Source organism: Hemicordylus capensis, chromosome 3, assembly GCF_027244095.1.
Source record: "Hemicordylus capensis ecotype Gifberg chromosome 3, rHemCap1.1.pri, whole genome shotgun sequence".
In the NCBI taxonomy this organism is placed as follows: Eukaryota; Metazoa; Chordata; class Lepidosauria; order Squamata; family Cordylidae; genus Hemicordylus; species Hemicordylus capensis.
Window position 1 is genome coordinate 137,487,043 of NC_069659.1, and position 15,934 is coordinate 137,502,976.

The window sequence follows — 15,934 nt, forward strand, 5'->3', positions numbered from 1 at the left end:
GTAACTCTTACATGTTGCAACTGTGTTAAAACGTTATCTACTCTGGCAGTTTCAGACATGGAGGATTTTACCTTGAGATATGTAGCTGGATAAAAACAACTCACCAGATTAGTTCATAAGCATTTTCAGTGAAACTATTGACTTCCAGAAGATGGTAAGAATGAAAACTCAGGAAAAGTTGAAACAATGTAATGTCTTCCTATAAAATTATTGCTTTACTGTACAGTAATGCTCATGTTGTCTTTGTCTTTCTATGCAGGATGGAAGGACTAGCATGAGAAAGAAGCTTGGATGGCAGTCGTACATCATAAGCGAAAACAGCTTTTGGAGCTGGGAGGAAAAAAGGGAACAACCACTTCTATGCAGATCTGAAATTATTGTTGTAATTGCATTTCAGACAATCAGAATCTCCTGGTCCACACTGACAATAGATTGCACAAAAAATTGTACAATATGTGTTTGGAGCGGGCAGCACAACATCTGTGTCATGACTAACATCTAGATTTTAAAAAGATTGGTAATGGAAAGATGGCAGCCTTCAAAAGGAGGCAGATCTGTCAATAAGGTTCTTCAGTATTATCTCACTTACTGTGATGTCGGAAATTAATGCCAACTTGACATTCAACCTGAGCGCATCTACAGATGAGCCAAGAACTGGCCTCTCTAGAATGGGGCACACAATTGTGGCAGTTTTTCTTGGACTCATATTAATTTTTGGTTTCTTCAATAACTTGATTGTCCTCATCCTCTTCTGCAAGTTTAAAACCCTGCGCAACCCTGTGAACATGCTGCTGTTGAACATTAGTGCAAGTGACATGCTGGTCTGCATTTCTGGAACCACCTTCAGCTTTGCATCTAGCATCTATGGCAAATGGATTGGAGGGGAACATGGCTGCAGATGGTATGGCTTTGTCAATTCTTGTTTTGGTAAGAGTTCATAATCTCTATTCTCTGCTTTTGTAAAATAAATTTCATGGAATATGGTTTAAACACTGTGCTTTTCTCTTTTGGGGTCAATTAGATGTTTATAGATCTACCCACCTTTCTTTCCCCTCAAGCTTTGGACTGTGTGCACATTTGTCAGGGATAACTGTCCTGAGCCTATTCTTAGGGTGGAACGCTAGGTCTGCAGTTTGAGAAATGCTGTTTCCACACTGAGGTTTTGCTCCTGCAGCAGAGGGGTGCTTTTCTCTGCCCTTCTGCTGCAAGAGGAAATTGAACAGGGGCGATGTACAAGATTAGCAAAAGTAAAATATGGTAGATGACTTGAAGGAATGTTAGATTTGTTTTCAGTAGATCAAGGAACAATACAAGAACAGGACTATGCTCAAACTATTAGATGTATCTTACCAGCTTTTATCTGAAGCATTTTGCTAAGTAGCAAAGGCAAAAGGGCCAAGTCCTTTGAATTTTTTCTATCAATTCGTGATCTTGAGCACACTGAGAAATGGGAATTGTTCCATATGTGGGGTTTTTTTGGTACATGCAAATAGTCATGATCATGTGTTTTATGTAGAGATGATGTGTGACCAGAAAGATCATAGGTCGGTTGACCTGCAGTTAACACATGATTTTTGTGGCTGGAAAAAAGTACTCTTCTGATCACCTGGCTTAGTTTTTCAATGTAACCCTATACATGGAGTGTTTTGAGTTTGCTCATATATTCACAATAAACATAACTATTTGTTATAAAATTCTTAGATAAAATTTGTTTAAATGTAAAATTAAAACTATTGCTCTTTACCAGAAATGACCATGATGTTAAGAGATTTAATAGTTATGTAAGGGAAAATGCTTAAATACATAATTATTCAGAAAGCTGGCTGTTACACTGAGGTCAGCATTCTGTGCTGTGGAATGCTGGCATTAGGGACCAGTCAGGGCTGATGTGCAATGTGAAAAGCAGCCCAGGGGGTGTTGTGGAAGCAGGAAGTTGTGCAATGACCTAAAACAGTGTGTGAGCACTTCTGCAGCACTACTTCAATTTGTTTCCAATAGAACTGGCAGCACAAGGGTACATGCACTGTGTTAGGTCATTGCACAACTTACCACCACCACAACACCATGCTGAATTTCATATTGCAGCAGCCTAACACTGGCATTCCACAGTGCGTAATATTGGCCTCAGAATGTGTTCTTTGCTTTGATATTAAACAATCGCAGCCCAACACATTCAGATGGATTAATTGTATGCAGAGTTAGTTACTGTGTTTCATTTGTTTGCCCCATATAAAAATATAATGGGTTTTAGTCAAAAGTTAGTTGTGACTAAGCACCATTGAAGTTAATGAAATGAGTTAATTATGGGACAAATTACACATTCATTTCAGTTGGATTTTGTCATGATAAACTTTATTTGGATACAGTCTAATAAAAGCAGTTTATAAACAATAAAACAGCAAAATCTAAAAAGAAAGTATCAATTTTATATGGAAGTTGGTTTGACTGTCACATAGCAAGAATAACGCAGGATTATCCTGGGTGGGGAGCAGGTATTGCTTTGTGATCAATTTTGTGTAAATACTGTAATCATATGCTAAAATGACAGTGGAAGATGGATGCATAAAAGAAATTGTTCTCAAAAACTGGATAGTTGCTTGTACTTGTCCATTATCAAATCAAGATTTTGACTCATCCCCTATGTGTATATTGCACTGAGTCAGCTCTGTTGCAACACTGCATGGGCTTTGTATTAGGCCAGACTGAGCCTAATTCATTGCTGTGAATATTCAGGAGATGAGTCAAAAGACTGATTTCCCAGTAGAGAGGAATGAGTGAAAGGATCTCTAATTAATTTGAGATATGATGGTTTATAGCTAAATTCATGCATGTGGACATTCATTCATTTGATTGAGAAAGCATTGGCTTGTTGAGAAAGATGAAGTGGTTATTTTACAGAGTCTGGCAAATCACTGTGTGGAGAAGATACCTGGAACCAATTGTCACCATTTCATATTATTCACAGCTGGTCAACCAAAGTTAGCAAAGGTTCTTCCAGTTATCACAAAATCACATGGGTGATAGTGGCCGCACACGCTTTCTCCAGGAAAGGCTGCTGCCAGTGTACAAGCTGAAGTTGCAAAGGCATTTCTGGGAGTGCCTGCTGCCAGAATCAAAGCCGGTTTGAAGAGCACCCAGAGATTGCTCAGCTGTTCCTTCAGGATTGCTGCCCCTTTCAGAACAGACTGGATTCATTTTCCAAGATCAGCTCTCCATCTATCAACACCTCATCTGGATTCAGACTTGGTTTGTTAGCCTGCATTCAGTCCATCACAGCCATCCGATAGATTCAGAAAAACCACCAACTCCTTGGAATCTGTTGACAAAGCGAGGTTGGCATGCTGGTGATACCCCAGCTCCAATCTCTGGGCAGCTTCCCCCAGGGGTTTCATGTAGATTCTAGACTATATAGAGGTCAAGATGAAACCCTGTGTGACTTCATAGGACAGCAGCCAGGGAGCACAGTTCTAACTTGTCTGTGGGTAAATGATTCCTGAAAAAATAGTGCAGCTACTTGAACAGAGATAGGCATCCACACTTCCTTTTCAAGGTGGTGATTAAGTCTGATCATGTTGCTGCTCAGGGATTCATTCCAATCCATATTCCAGGACTTTACACCTCTCCGATTTGCCTCTCCCACTCACTCCTTTTTGTATTTACAAGTAAACAAGAGCAGAGATACAGAAGCCCTTCTCCTGTCCTAGGCAGGGCTGCACAACTTCAGCACTTCTGCTGATGTTGGCCTACAGTTCCCATAATCCCTGGCTGTTGGTCACTGTGGCTGGGGATAATGGAAGCTGCAGTCCAAAAACAGCTGGAGGGCCAAAGTTGTGCAGCCCTCTAATACTTAGTTATGCTGCCTTGCTTGCTGTGCAGGCTACCAATGGTAGATTACAGAGTTCTCTAGTTGTATAATAATAATAATAATAAACTTTATTAGCCACCCATGCAAAATTGTTCAGATGGATATAATAAAAAGGATGTTCTTTAGCTTTAGTTTATATGATAAAGCGTTCAAATTAATTTTAATTAAAAGCTTGACAAACTTCACTGACCATATATTGACCCCCATGTGGGACTTTCTGTATTCAGCATATGTGCAATTTTGAGAGCTCCCCCTTTGACAAGTAATACTATGGAAATTAATATATTTTTAGATATGCAAAATCCTGATTACCTTGCTCTGTTTATCAACTGTTTCATATTCAAAGCATTGAAAAAGTCATAATTAAAATCTATATTTAATTTCCTTTTGAAACGTTTATGAAAGAGACTAAGAGCAAAAATGCATCCTTTCTTTCTATAAAAAGTGTTGAGAGAGTTTGTCTTTATGATCTATAATTGATGGCAGCACAGTCTTCTGCAAATAAAAAACCAATGTTGGACTGTTTATATTGGCACATCAGCACAGATTTCAAGCAGCTTCAGAGGGATATCTATTCATCTGCTTCTTGAATTAACTTCTTAACCAAACATCTGCACAGTAAAATGAAGTTAATAGTTGGATCATACTTTCATATTAATGCAAGAAGTTTTCATATATTTCATTAATAGGTAGCATCCGGACTAGTTAGTCATGACTAAGTACCATTGAAATCAAGGAGCCTAGTTAGTTGTGACTAACCTAAATCCTGTTAATTTCATTGGGACTTGGTCATGGCCAATTTAGTCCGGAGCTTTGGATTTTGCCCTGAATTTTAAGTTCACATTAGCTTTTTAATGGAAGCTACTTGTTCTATTTCTCATCAGTTTCCAAATAAAATGAGGTGGCTTATGGCCAAATCCATGTTTTGTCATAATTGATAGCTAGTGATTAAGGCCTGAACAATTAGCTGACCTTCTGACTATTGGTGCAAATTGTACAGTAAACAAGGCTATGTTTGCGCAAGAAGATTGCATGCCTGCACAAAGTTGCAGTGCTCTGTGATGTTGTGCAGCCGCTAGTGGAAAACCTTATCAAGAACATATACAAGGTTGCACATCAATATTGTAGAGCAACCTTTGCATAGCTTTTCAACATCAGCTAGCACAGGGATTCCCAACCTGTGGTACTCCAGATGTTGCTGGACTACAATTCACATCATCCCCAGCTACAATTCATTGTGGTTGGGGATAATGGATGTTGTAGTCCAGCAACATCTGGAGTACCACAGGTTGGGAACTCTGTGCTAGCAAAAGGTCTCGTCTTGAATAGACAGTGCAAAGGTGTTTCTCACGGAAAGAAACATGTCCTTAAGCTAGCACAACAGCCTAACACTTCTGCAACAGTAGTCTGGAATGCAAGTTCCTGACATAGCAGAAGTTGCCTGCACAATGTCCTTATGCAAGAGCAATATCCTTCCGCAAGTACATGTTTGGCTGTTGGCTACTCTCCCCTACCTCTAGAAACCACAAAGGACCAAAATGATTTTGAGATAGTGAGATGTCATTGACCTATAATTCCCCTGCTAACTTGGCAAAGCAGCACCTTTCAAAGTGGTGATTCTCTTATACCTAGCAGGGAAAGAGCAACTGTCCCTACTCAAGCCAACCACAGTGGCACAGCTAGGTTATTCCACAACCTGGACCTAATGTATTATGGGCTTCCTAGAATAGAGGTGTTTTTTTGTGTTGTTGTTTTTAAAAAAGATTGTTATTTGCAGACCACCTAAACTATTCTAGGGGCAGCTGCAGGTGGCTCCCCATAGAGTGTGTGTGATGTTGCTGCCCAGACTAGTATCCCAAGGTCCAGTTAAGAAAGCATCACTGCCCAACCACAGGCTGTTGCTTTTGTTTCTCTTGTGTGTGTTTTAAAGAATGTGAGTACTTTGAGGACAGGGAACTGTCTCATTCTTTTTCTGGGTCAACCATATTGAGAATCTTTTTTTTGTTGAAAAACGATATATAAATAATATAATACAATACTGCAAGTGTCTGCTCATCAACTTTTAACAGAGAAAAAATTGTTGGAACACCCATCATCTCCCCCCCCCCACTGCTATATATATATTTATACTGATTTATTTTTATTTGTTTATTACATTTTTACACTGCCAGTGCTAATCAAAAATGTCTTTAGATGGTTGCAGCTAAACATAAGTAAAAACAAATATACATATATAAGTGCCCGTATACAAACATATATGTATCAGAGAGAGAGAGAGCAAGATAGAGCGCGAGCACACGAACATAAACCAATGGTAATCCTATCAAGTCCCTGATGTCTTGGCAGAGGCCCTCAAAAGTCCATAGGTTGATCAGCCACAGATGATCAGTCCAGATTTTGTCGCTCCAAAGTAGCCAGTCTCTGTTAGACTTGACTGGAACTAATCAGCCGCTGGACTCCTAGTTCTCAGTCTGCATCATCCTAGCCTACAAAGGAGGTTGTAAGTCTGTACAACTGTAGTCCTAGCTTCTCAGATAAGCAGATCTTCAGACTCTTTTCCAAAAAAAGAGAGCAATAGATCTAAATTATCTAAAAAAGCTAGGATAAGATTCACATTTTCTGTTGCAGCAGAACTATATACTGTGTTCCACTGACAAGAGGTCAAGAAAATGCTCTTCAGCTGACTCCTTTCCACATGCCTCCGGTGTCAAAGCTTTGGCTCAGGTACTCACTTGTGTCAGCATGGGAAGCATACACTTCCCAACCACCACCACCCAAATCATGATGCAAAGAAATATTACATGTATTCACATATATTCCTGTTGGTGTTTTTATTAGGCTTGTGCACGATCAGAAATAGATGTGGACATTTTTGTATTTCTCGTGCCATTTTGTTCTCCAGTTTTGTTCTGGTCTTATACCTCATTGCATAATTCCAATCAGATATAGCCTTCTAAATATTGGATCAGAATTGTTTCTGATATTGTTAGTATCAGGACATTTTCAGTATTGGACATTCAATATTATGCAGGCCTACTTTTTGCAGAAGAAAGACACTTAAGATATGCAGATTACTTCCCACTACCCTTTCTGGGCTTGTAAGGCAAAAAGTATCTTTTGGAACTTTTATTATTTCTTATTTCTTAATTCTTTCCCCTTGATGAGTATATAGTTCAAAAAGTGTTGGGATTTTATGCACCAACCTGATCTTTTTTGGTTTCTATACTCAGAGAAAGGAAACCCAAAAAGAAAGAAAGGGTTGGTGCAGAAAATGCGTTTATCACAGAATCCCAACACTTTCATGCACACCTGGGCACTTGTACTGTACAGATACCTAATCAATTTTTTCTTTTCTTTCTTTTTTAAAAAACCCCTGTTTATTAATCTCGCTAAGATTTTGCCATAATCAGTCTATGCATACCTGATCAAAGCCTGATGTTAGAAGAATAATGGCTGTGAAAAATTATTGCTGCTTTCTTTTATTTCCTATTAGGAAGAGATCTGGGACAACATGTAAGCCATCAATCTTGCTTGACTGATGATCACAAAAGTAGTTCTGGATAAATAAGTTTCAAGTAGGAATTAACTCATTCCCTATGAACAGCACTCTGACCTTCAGTGGGATACTTTTAATTTCAGAGTCTTTGGCTTTGCCTTATTTAACCAGACAGTGTGATTCATAGACTTTAAACCTGCGATGCAAGGTTTAAAAACCTGAGATGCAAACAGTCTTTTGCCTACCCCTTCAGTTCCAAAAATATGTCCCTTTTACATGAAAGTAGGTCACCTTGATTTGAGACAAACCTGCTTCTTAAGTTTTTATTTTTATTTTTTAGCCTGAATATGTTCGCTGATGTTTTGCTTAGATTGAAATAAAGAAACATCCAAGAATCTCTTGAGAGTCTTACAAGTATATTCAAAGTGTAGTTCTGGAACAAAAAAAAGACCGACCCAAAGATGTATTTTTAAAAATAAATTCAAGAAGTGTTGGGCATGTCTTAAGGATATATCTACACCACAGACTTGTGTTGGTTTAATAGGCATTCCCTCTCCTCCTCCTCAAGCAACCTTAGAAACTAGTTCAGGGAGGAAGTGTAGGAATCTCTAACAGTTCACAGCACTTTCACAGCAACAGTTCACAGCAAAACTGTGATTCCCAGGATTCCTTGGTGTAAGCCAAGATAGCTACCCGGTATAAAACCAACATAGATTTGTAGTACAGATATCCACTGCTTTCTTGTTGTCACCTTTGCTTCATGTAGGAGTGTAATTAGGGGAGAAGGGGGCCTGTGTTCATGCCTCTCTCTGGCAGCCCCCCAGAGTGAGGGAGATAATGAAGAAAATAGGGAGAAGTAGAGCTGGGGGGAGATGTCAGGAGCTGGGGCCCCCGGGTTCTTTGAACCCTTTAGCTCAATTATAGCTACACCCCTGGCTTCATGCGATTTTGGTTCGACCCGGTTTGGATGCTTGTAAAGAGGAATCTGGTAAGGATTCCTCTTTAGAAGTATAGGGTTGCTTTTTAAAAAAAAAGGGTGGGTGGGCAGAAGGTTACTTGCCAGCATGGGCTGATTTTGGTGGTGGTGGGAAGCACTAGTAGGGCTTAGGAGATCTGCCTTTGCCCTGCTATTGAGGAGCTGCATGCTGCAGCTACGCATAATATAACCTCCTGCCCACCTGCCCCCCCACTCCTTTTTCAAATCTCCCCCCCCCCGCCCATGCTTGTAAAGAGCAGTCCTTATCGGATTCCACTTTACAAGCATCTGCACTAGTCTAACCGGGCCACATTGATTTGATCTGAACCAGGCCCGGTTCAGCTTAAACTTGGACTGCCTTTTTTGGATGGCCGGTCTGGTTTGAGCTCGAAATGCTCAAACCAGGCTGGTTCAACTCAAACCCAGATCAAGTTTGAACCAGTTCACACACCCTTATTTGTACATTCACTGAATATATCATGTGAATAGGGCTTAGATAAACAGACTCTTTTCACACCACTAATGCTATTCCCTCCTCATAGCCTTATATGAGAATGGAATATTATAGCACTGACTCAATCACTGATAGATATCTGTAGTGCTAAAAGTAATATGTGACCTTTTAAAAATTATCTAGAAATTATCCAAGCAATATATAAACTTTGGTTGTGTGCATGTTAAAATTTTAGGTTTAAATCTCAACAGGCAGCTCCTTGATATATGTAAAATAGCTGGATCATACCTGTGATAACTTCTAGTTGTCACACAACCTTTAGCAACCTGACTGAAGTTGCTGGGTAGCAATTTCCCGCTAACTGAACAAAGAGGCACTTCTAAAAAGTGGCAATTCTCTTTATATAGCAGGTACAGAGCAATTGGCCCTATCCATCCTCAGCACAGCAATCCTCCAGTGGCTGTTGCTGGTGTCTACCTCATGTTTCTTTTTTAGATTGGGGACAAGGAGTAATTTCTGTTTGTTTCTTTGTTCATTCATTCATTCATTCATTTAATATCTATGTAAACCACTTAGGGAACTTCTGTGCAAAGCGGTATATTCATTGCTATATATCCATTGTATCCCTACCTTGCTTCCACATAATCACTCCTACCCAGGTTTTCCTCTTACCTTGCTTCCACACAACCAAAAATTGGGAGCACACACAGCTCCCAATTGTTTTTGATTGTGTGACTGAACTCACTGTCTCAATAGAGAAATTCTGAGGCTGTTCTCACGAGTAGCCTAAACCAGGCTATGGCAGCCTAGCCTGGTTTAGGCTGCTCATTTGGTGCGCTGGGATCTGCACTGTTCTCGGTGCTCCCACCCAGCCTAACTCTGCTCCTAAGCTCATCTCTTAGCTCCTAGTCTCCGCCCCCCCCCTCCACTGCTCTACCACCACCCCGGGTTTTCCTCCTACCTTGCTTCCACACAACCAAAAATTGGGAGCACACACAGCTCCGAAATCTGGGTAGAACCGTTCTGGATTGTGCGAATGACCTCCTTATAGCTATGTTGTGGTATCTATTATGACAGTTTTTTAACAAATGAGGTGGATAACAAAAAACTAATGTTTCTACTCAGTTGTGACAGTATTTTTTCCCAGGCAAAACCCAATGCATCAGTACAGCAAAAAACAGGACTTCTCATTCACAAGAACACAAGTAGTAATATAGTGGAGGGGAAATGTATTGGTATGCAACTCAAACCCTATAGAACACAATGTGGGATATTTAATGCAGTGTGGACATAGCTCAAGAATGTAGACCTTGCTGTTTCCCCAAGAGCTTAATATCTTTATGCAGAGAAGTTAGGAGCCTGTAATTACCATCACTCCTAATGAAGCATATACAGGTGAAACTCGGAAAATTAGAATATCGTGCAAAAGTCCATTAATTTCAGTAATGCAAATTAAAAGGTGAAACTGATATGAGACAGATGCATTACTTGCAAAGCGAGATAAGTCAAGCCTTAATTTGTTATAATTGTGATGATCATGGCGTACAGCTCATGAAAACCCCAAATCCACAATCTCAGAAAATTAGAATATTACATGGAACCAAGAAGACAAGGATTGAAGAATAGAACAATATCGGACCTCTGAAAAGTATACAGTGTACTGTGCTTGATTGGCCAGCAAACTCGCCTGACCTGACCCCATAGAGAATCTATGGGGCATTGCCAAGAGAAGGATGAGAGACATGAGACCAAACAATGCAGAATTGCTGAAGGCCGCTAATGAAGCATCCTGGTCTTCCATAATACCTCATCAGTGCCACAGGCTGATAGCATCCATGCCACGCCGCATTGAGGCAGTAATTGCTGCAAAAGGGGCCCAAACCAAGTACTGAATACATATGCATGCTTATACTTTTCAGAGGTCCGATATTGTTCTATTCTTCAATCCTTGTCTTCTTGGTTCCATGTAATATTCTAATTTTCTGAGATTGTGGATTTGAGGTTTTCATGAGCTGTATGCCATGATCATCACAATTATAACAAATTAAGGCTTGACTTATCTCGCTTTGCATGTAATGTGTCTGTCTCATATATCAGTTTCACCTTTTAATTTGCATTACTGAAATTAATGGACTTTTGCACGATATTCTAATTTTTCGAGTTTCACCTGTACAAGCTTGCATGGTTAGGCTGTACTTTATGATATATTATACTTTTATTACACCACTTGTTAGCAGTTTACAGTGACTGACATCTGTTGTACCAGAGGGCTAAGACATCTGAGTGCTGCTCATTTTTGACACATGCTCCGCAAGATTGGAAAAACATCCCTGAGATCAGTGCCATGTTTCTGATCCTGCTGAGTGCTTCCAGAGTGCAAGCACTGCTTGGGAGTCTTAGCCCTCTGGTGCAACAGCACACCTGCAGAAGGACAGGGGGTGGGGAATTGCCTGCGGGTTCCTGGCATGTTCCTACAGTGAGCACTGCAAGATATTCCCTTTGGGATGGGGCCGCTCTGGGAAGAGCATCTGCATGCTTGCAAGCAGAAGGCTCCAAGTTCCCTCCCTGGCATCTCCAGATAGAGCTGAGAGAAACTCCTGCCTGTAACCTTGGAGAGGCCACTGCTTGTCTGTAGACCATACTGAGCTAGAGGAATCATTGATGGTCCATCCATTGAGCTAGATGGACTGAACAATGGTCCGATTTAGTACATGGCAGCTTCCTATGTTCCTGTATCTCCTTAAACACATTATTTGTTAGTCAAGATGTCAGTCAGCGTTCAAGAAGCTGTCATTCTCAGTCTAGTTTAAATGTCTGTCTTAGCAAAGTGAATGCCAAATTCCCTTGCACTTACACGCCCCTAAGTCATTCTTCTAGCCTAGATGAACTTTAATGGCTGGCAAGTTTTCTCATTTTGAAAAAGTACACAACTGCTTAAGACTGATGAAGATAACAACATGTGGGAGTTCAATGACAGATGTTTACACACATTACTTTTTAATGAAAGAAAATATAAGAGACATACAGGGAAAATGTAAGCTGAAGTTTTAAGAAATTAAAAATGACACATTTAAATGTAATGCTTGAACTCATAACATTTAGCAAACCAGATTAAAAATAACGATGGGTCTTGTCCTCAGGATGTGTAGAAAACCTCAAGGGCTTTAGTTTGGCATAATTATGCATAACCATATGGCCAGGAAATAAATGTAGAGAAAGCGTTTCACTTGGGAGATAAGAGAAATCAGAATGTTCTGATAATGGAGAACAGCTCTAGGACCAGATTTTCGAACTCTTATTCTTTCAACTGGATTACTCTGAATGTGCTACTAATATACTTGTCTGTGAGAAAGTGGTGACTAGTGCTGTGCAAGTAAGGAGAAGGATCTTCCAGGCCTAGTCACAAGAAGTGTATTCCAGGTGCTGAACTTCCATATTTGAATGTTTTCATGTACCTAGAAAGGTTGGAAAGTTTCACCAGCAGTAGGAATTTAATCAAGTTCCTTCCTTCATCCTTGATACAATGCTCTGAGTAGGCAGGGACGGTCCTTTCATGAGGCAAGGTGAGGTTGCCGCTGTTGGCAAATTATTGGAGAACCAGCAGGACACCAAGATAGAACAGATTAAAAATAAAAATAAAATAAAATAAATAGAAAGGAATTTCTTTCCTTTCTATTCTCCTCTTACCCATACCCCCCCCCCCTTCTCCTCTTTGCTGGTTTGTTTTGCTTTAGACTCAGCTGGGAAGTTGAAGAAGAGAGAGAATAAGGAGGAAATGAAGCATGCTCTCAAGCAGGCGAGAGGCAATTCCCTGCTGCTTTTTGAAGCACCTTCCCACCTTGCTGGCTTTTTCCTCCCCCTATAAACATTGATTCAGTCTCCCCTGTCCTTTTCCTGGAGGAAAGGAGATAGGTGTGTGTGTGTTTTAATTATTGAATTTGAGCTGTGGTCTATAAAAGGGACTATGCTTGGATGTTGAGTTAATTAATTCCTACACCACCACCCCGCCCTAACAACAACAACAACAACAAAACAATCCTTAATTTTTCTTCTTCCTCCAGCTCTATCATAAAGGACACTGAAATCATCTCTCTTTTGTTTGCAAAGTTTTGTTTTTTTAAAATCTCCCAGTGTGTGGGGTGGGGGAAGAGAAAAACATTATGAGTGAGGCTGGAGACCAGGCAGATCATTTGGAGCAGAGGCTCAGACAAAATTGAAGGCATGGGTAAGTTTTTTAAAATAATGGGGGAGCAGGGGTATTTGAATACCTTCCAAACAAAATATATTTATATGTATGTATGTATGTATGTTTTGATTTGGGATTAAGGTTGGTTCCTGTTTGAATGAACTTTCTAATGTTAGGGACTCAGCTAGTAGTGATCTTTTAAGCCTGATTAATACAGTACATGCATTCATTTTAAATAAAAAACAAATGATTTTGTTAGCCTTGCAGATGTGTTCACAAGTTGGCCTGTTTGTGTTTAGGATTATAGCTCAACACCCCAACTAGGAGGTTTGCCCTGAGCCCAGTGGGGACTTACTTTTGAGCAGAGATACACAGGACAGCACTATTTAGCCATCTGTGGTGCATCAGTGGCCTAAGACAGGGGTTCCCAGATGCTGGACTACAGCTCCCATCATCCATAGCTGTTGTCCAAAAACGTTTGAGGATTCAAGTTTGAGAACCTTTCCTTGGCCTAAGAGGAAACATTAATAATTTCCTTTCCTGGATACTTGGGAAAATCCATGCTTACCCTAGACCAGTGTTTCTCAACCTTTTCGGAGTCAAGGACTGGTAAATTCTTAGTGCGCAGTTTCAGGAACCGGTACATTCTTTGTGCACAGTTTCCTGGACCAGCAGTTAGTAAAAGGGTTTTAAGTTTATCTATTAGTACTAAAGTATACTACAGGTGTGCACAACTCAAATGACCTGATGGGCCCAAACTGACCGTGACTTGGCTCATGGGGTCTGAGGTCAATTTTAGGGTGCTAATTATTAAAGTAACACTTAATATCAATCAATTAATTAAATCAAAGTGAAATTAATTAAAATGAATTTAATCAAAAATTTTGAAGCTCTGGCAGGCCAAGATTAATTTAAATTAAAATAAAATAAATTGAATTAAAAATCCTAATAAAATAAATACAATACAATCTGTACAAAATACATAACATAACAATAAAATGCATTGTTCTTCCTTTCTACCTCTGCCAAATCATCACACTTAACATGGAGCATTTCTAAGGAAAAAAATTAGAGAAGTTTTTCTCTTAATTTTTGATAAGATTGTTTTGATCTTTCACCACACAGGCTTTTATAAGAAGGAAAGAGAGAAGCGAGACGGGGAAAGAAAGAGGGGGGAAATAGTGCTGGTTTGGCTTGAGAAAGAGAATGGGGTAGGCTTGGTTTGAGAGAGAGACAGAGGGATAGAAAAAGGAAAAGGGGATGAGGCAGGCTTGAAGAGAGAGAGGAAGAGAAAGAAAGAAAAAGCTAGAAAAGAAGGAGATGGAAACATGATACCGGTAGGTAGGTCTGGCTTGAGGGAGAGAGAGAAAGTTTAAAACGAAACTGATGGAAAGAACCACCCCACCGCGCTGCACCTCGCTCTGCTTGCCACTTGCCTTCCCATGCCATGAAACTCCATGTATTTTTAAAAATTCCAATGCCAGCCGGCGCGTGACTGAGGGGTTGTCTGGGGATGGCTGCCAGGTGTGCGGGGGTGAGTCAGTAGTCCTTCTATCCCCCCCCCCCGCATGCTGTGAACCTCTGTGTTTTTTTAAAAAAATAATCTTCCAATTCGTGGCGGCCCTGCTCCTCCTCAATGATGAAAGGGCTTTTTAAAATCCCAGTTTGCACGTGTGTGAGTTGCAAGTGGGGAGAGAGAAGAAGAGAGGACCACAAGCCGGTCTGAACACCTCTTGCAAAAAGAGCTCGGCCCATGTTAGCATTCAGGGGCAACATACCGGAGGCAGGAACGACCAGGACATGAGCCGAAGAGAATAGCGCCCGGAAAGGTAATGGGGCGGGGGGAAGGGTAGCTAAGGTTGAGAAGTTGGAGGACATTCTCCCAACTGAAAGTGCCTCAATGGTCTTCATAGCCCAGTTTTCATTGAGGCAGTCCACGAACATGTATCCCGTCTTAACGAGAAATTGACTGGTGAAAGGGATCTTGGACTCTTTAAAGATACTTTCTAGGTCCAGAGGGCTCACGTTTTTGCCCAGGTTCCCAATGTACAGCTTATTCATTTTCTTATTAATGAAATATAGAGCTTAGCTTTAAAACACACACACGCCGTCTTGCCAAAACAAACAAACACCAAGGGGGGGGGGAGCCGCTGCTGCTTGTATCTGTCCCTCCCACACCCACTCCTCTTTCCCCTCTCTCTTACTGGAGTTAAAAAGGGGAGGGGAGCCCGTGATCAAATTGGAATACTAAACGCTCGCTGCATTATCCAGAGAGATAGAGGAAATCATGACGCTTTTGGAAGCAGGATGGTGGGTTGAAAAGAAAAGAAAAGAAAAAGGAGGAGAGATTGGGGGAAACTACTTGACTTTTGTCTTGCCACCAAGCCCCTTTGGCAGCAGCAGGCGGAGTATAAAAATGTTACAATACATGAATGTAGGGACACCACCTCGCCATTAAAAAAAAAAAAAAAATCCGGGGGGGGGAGGGAAGAAGAGAGAAAATCACTTGAATATTCCGGCTTTTTGAATGAGCCATGTGTTCAAACTACAAATCAACTTCTCATGCGAGGAATCCCAACACCTCAATTAGATAGCAGCAGATTTAGGCTCATACGTTTACACACACTCACAAAGGAGGAGCAGAAACAAAGCCGCTCTGGCTGTCCAGGACAGCTGCGAACCTCTGTGTTTTTAACTATTAACTACACAAGCGCGCCTCGCATTTGAGAAGTGACATTGGGCCAGATGGCAAGCTACAGCGTCGCTCTGGTATCAGCCGCTGCCGAGGCAGGTGGGGAGGGATAGAAGGACCACTGGCTCACACACACAAACACCCCATAGCCATCCCCTCGGCCGCGTGGTGGCTGGAATTGGAACAACATTTTTAAAAAAACCACAGAGGAGGTTCATAGCGGGGGAGGGGGTTAATTCCCCAAGGCACGGACCGGCACTCAACC

General features: G+C 40.8%; 1 protein-coding gene across 1 annotated transcript in view; it reads left to right on the top strand.

Moving 5' to 3' along the window:
- Positions 1-15,934, top strand: part of LOC128349603 (parapinopsin-like) — a 95,591-nt gene that overhangs the window by 12,253 nt on the left and 67,404 nt on the right. The window contains exon 2 of the mRNA XM_053306203.1: positions 260-927. Coding sequence (XP_053162178.1) covers positions 594-927 — 334 coding nt within the window. The 5' untranslated portion in view covers positions 260-593. The remainder of the gene's footprint in view (positions 1-259; positions 928-15,934) is intronic.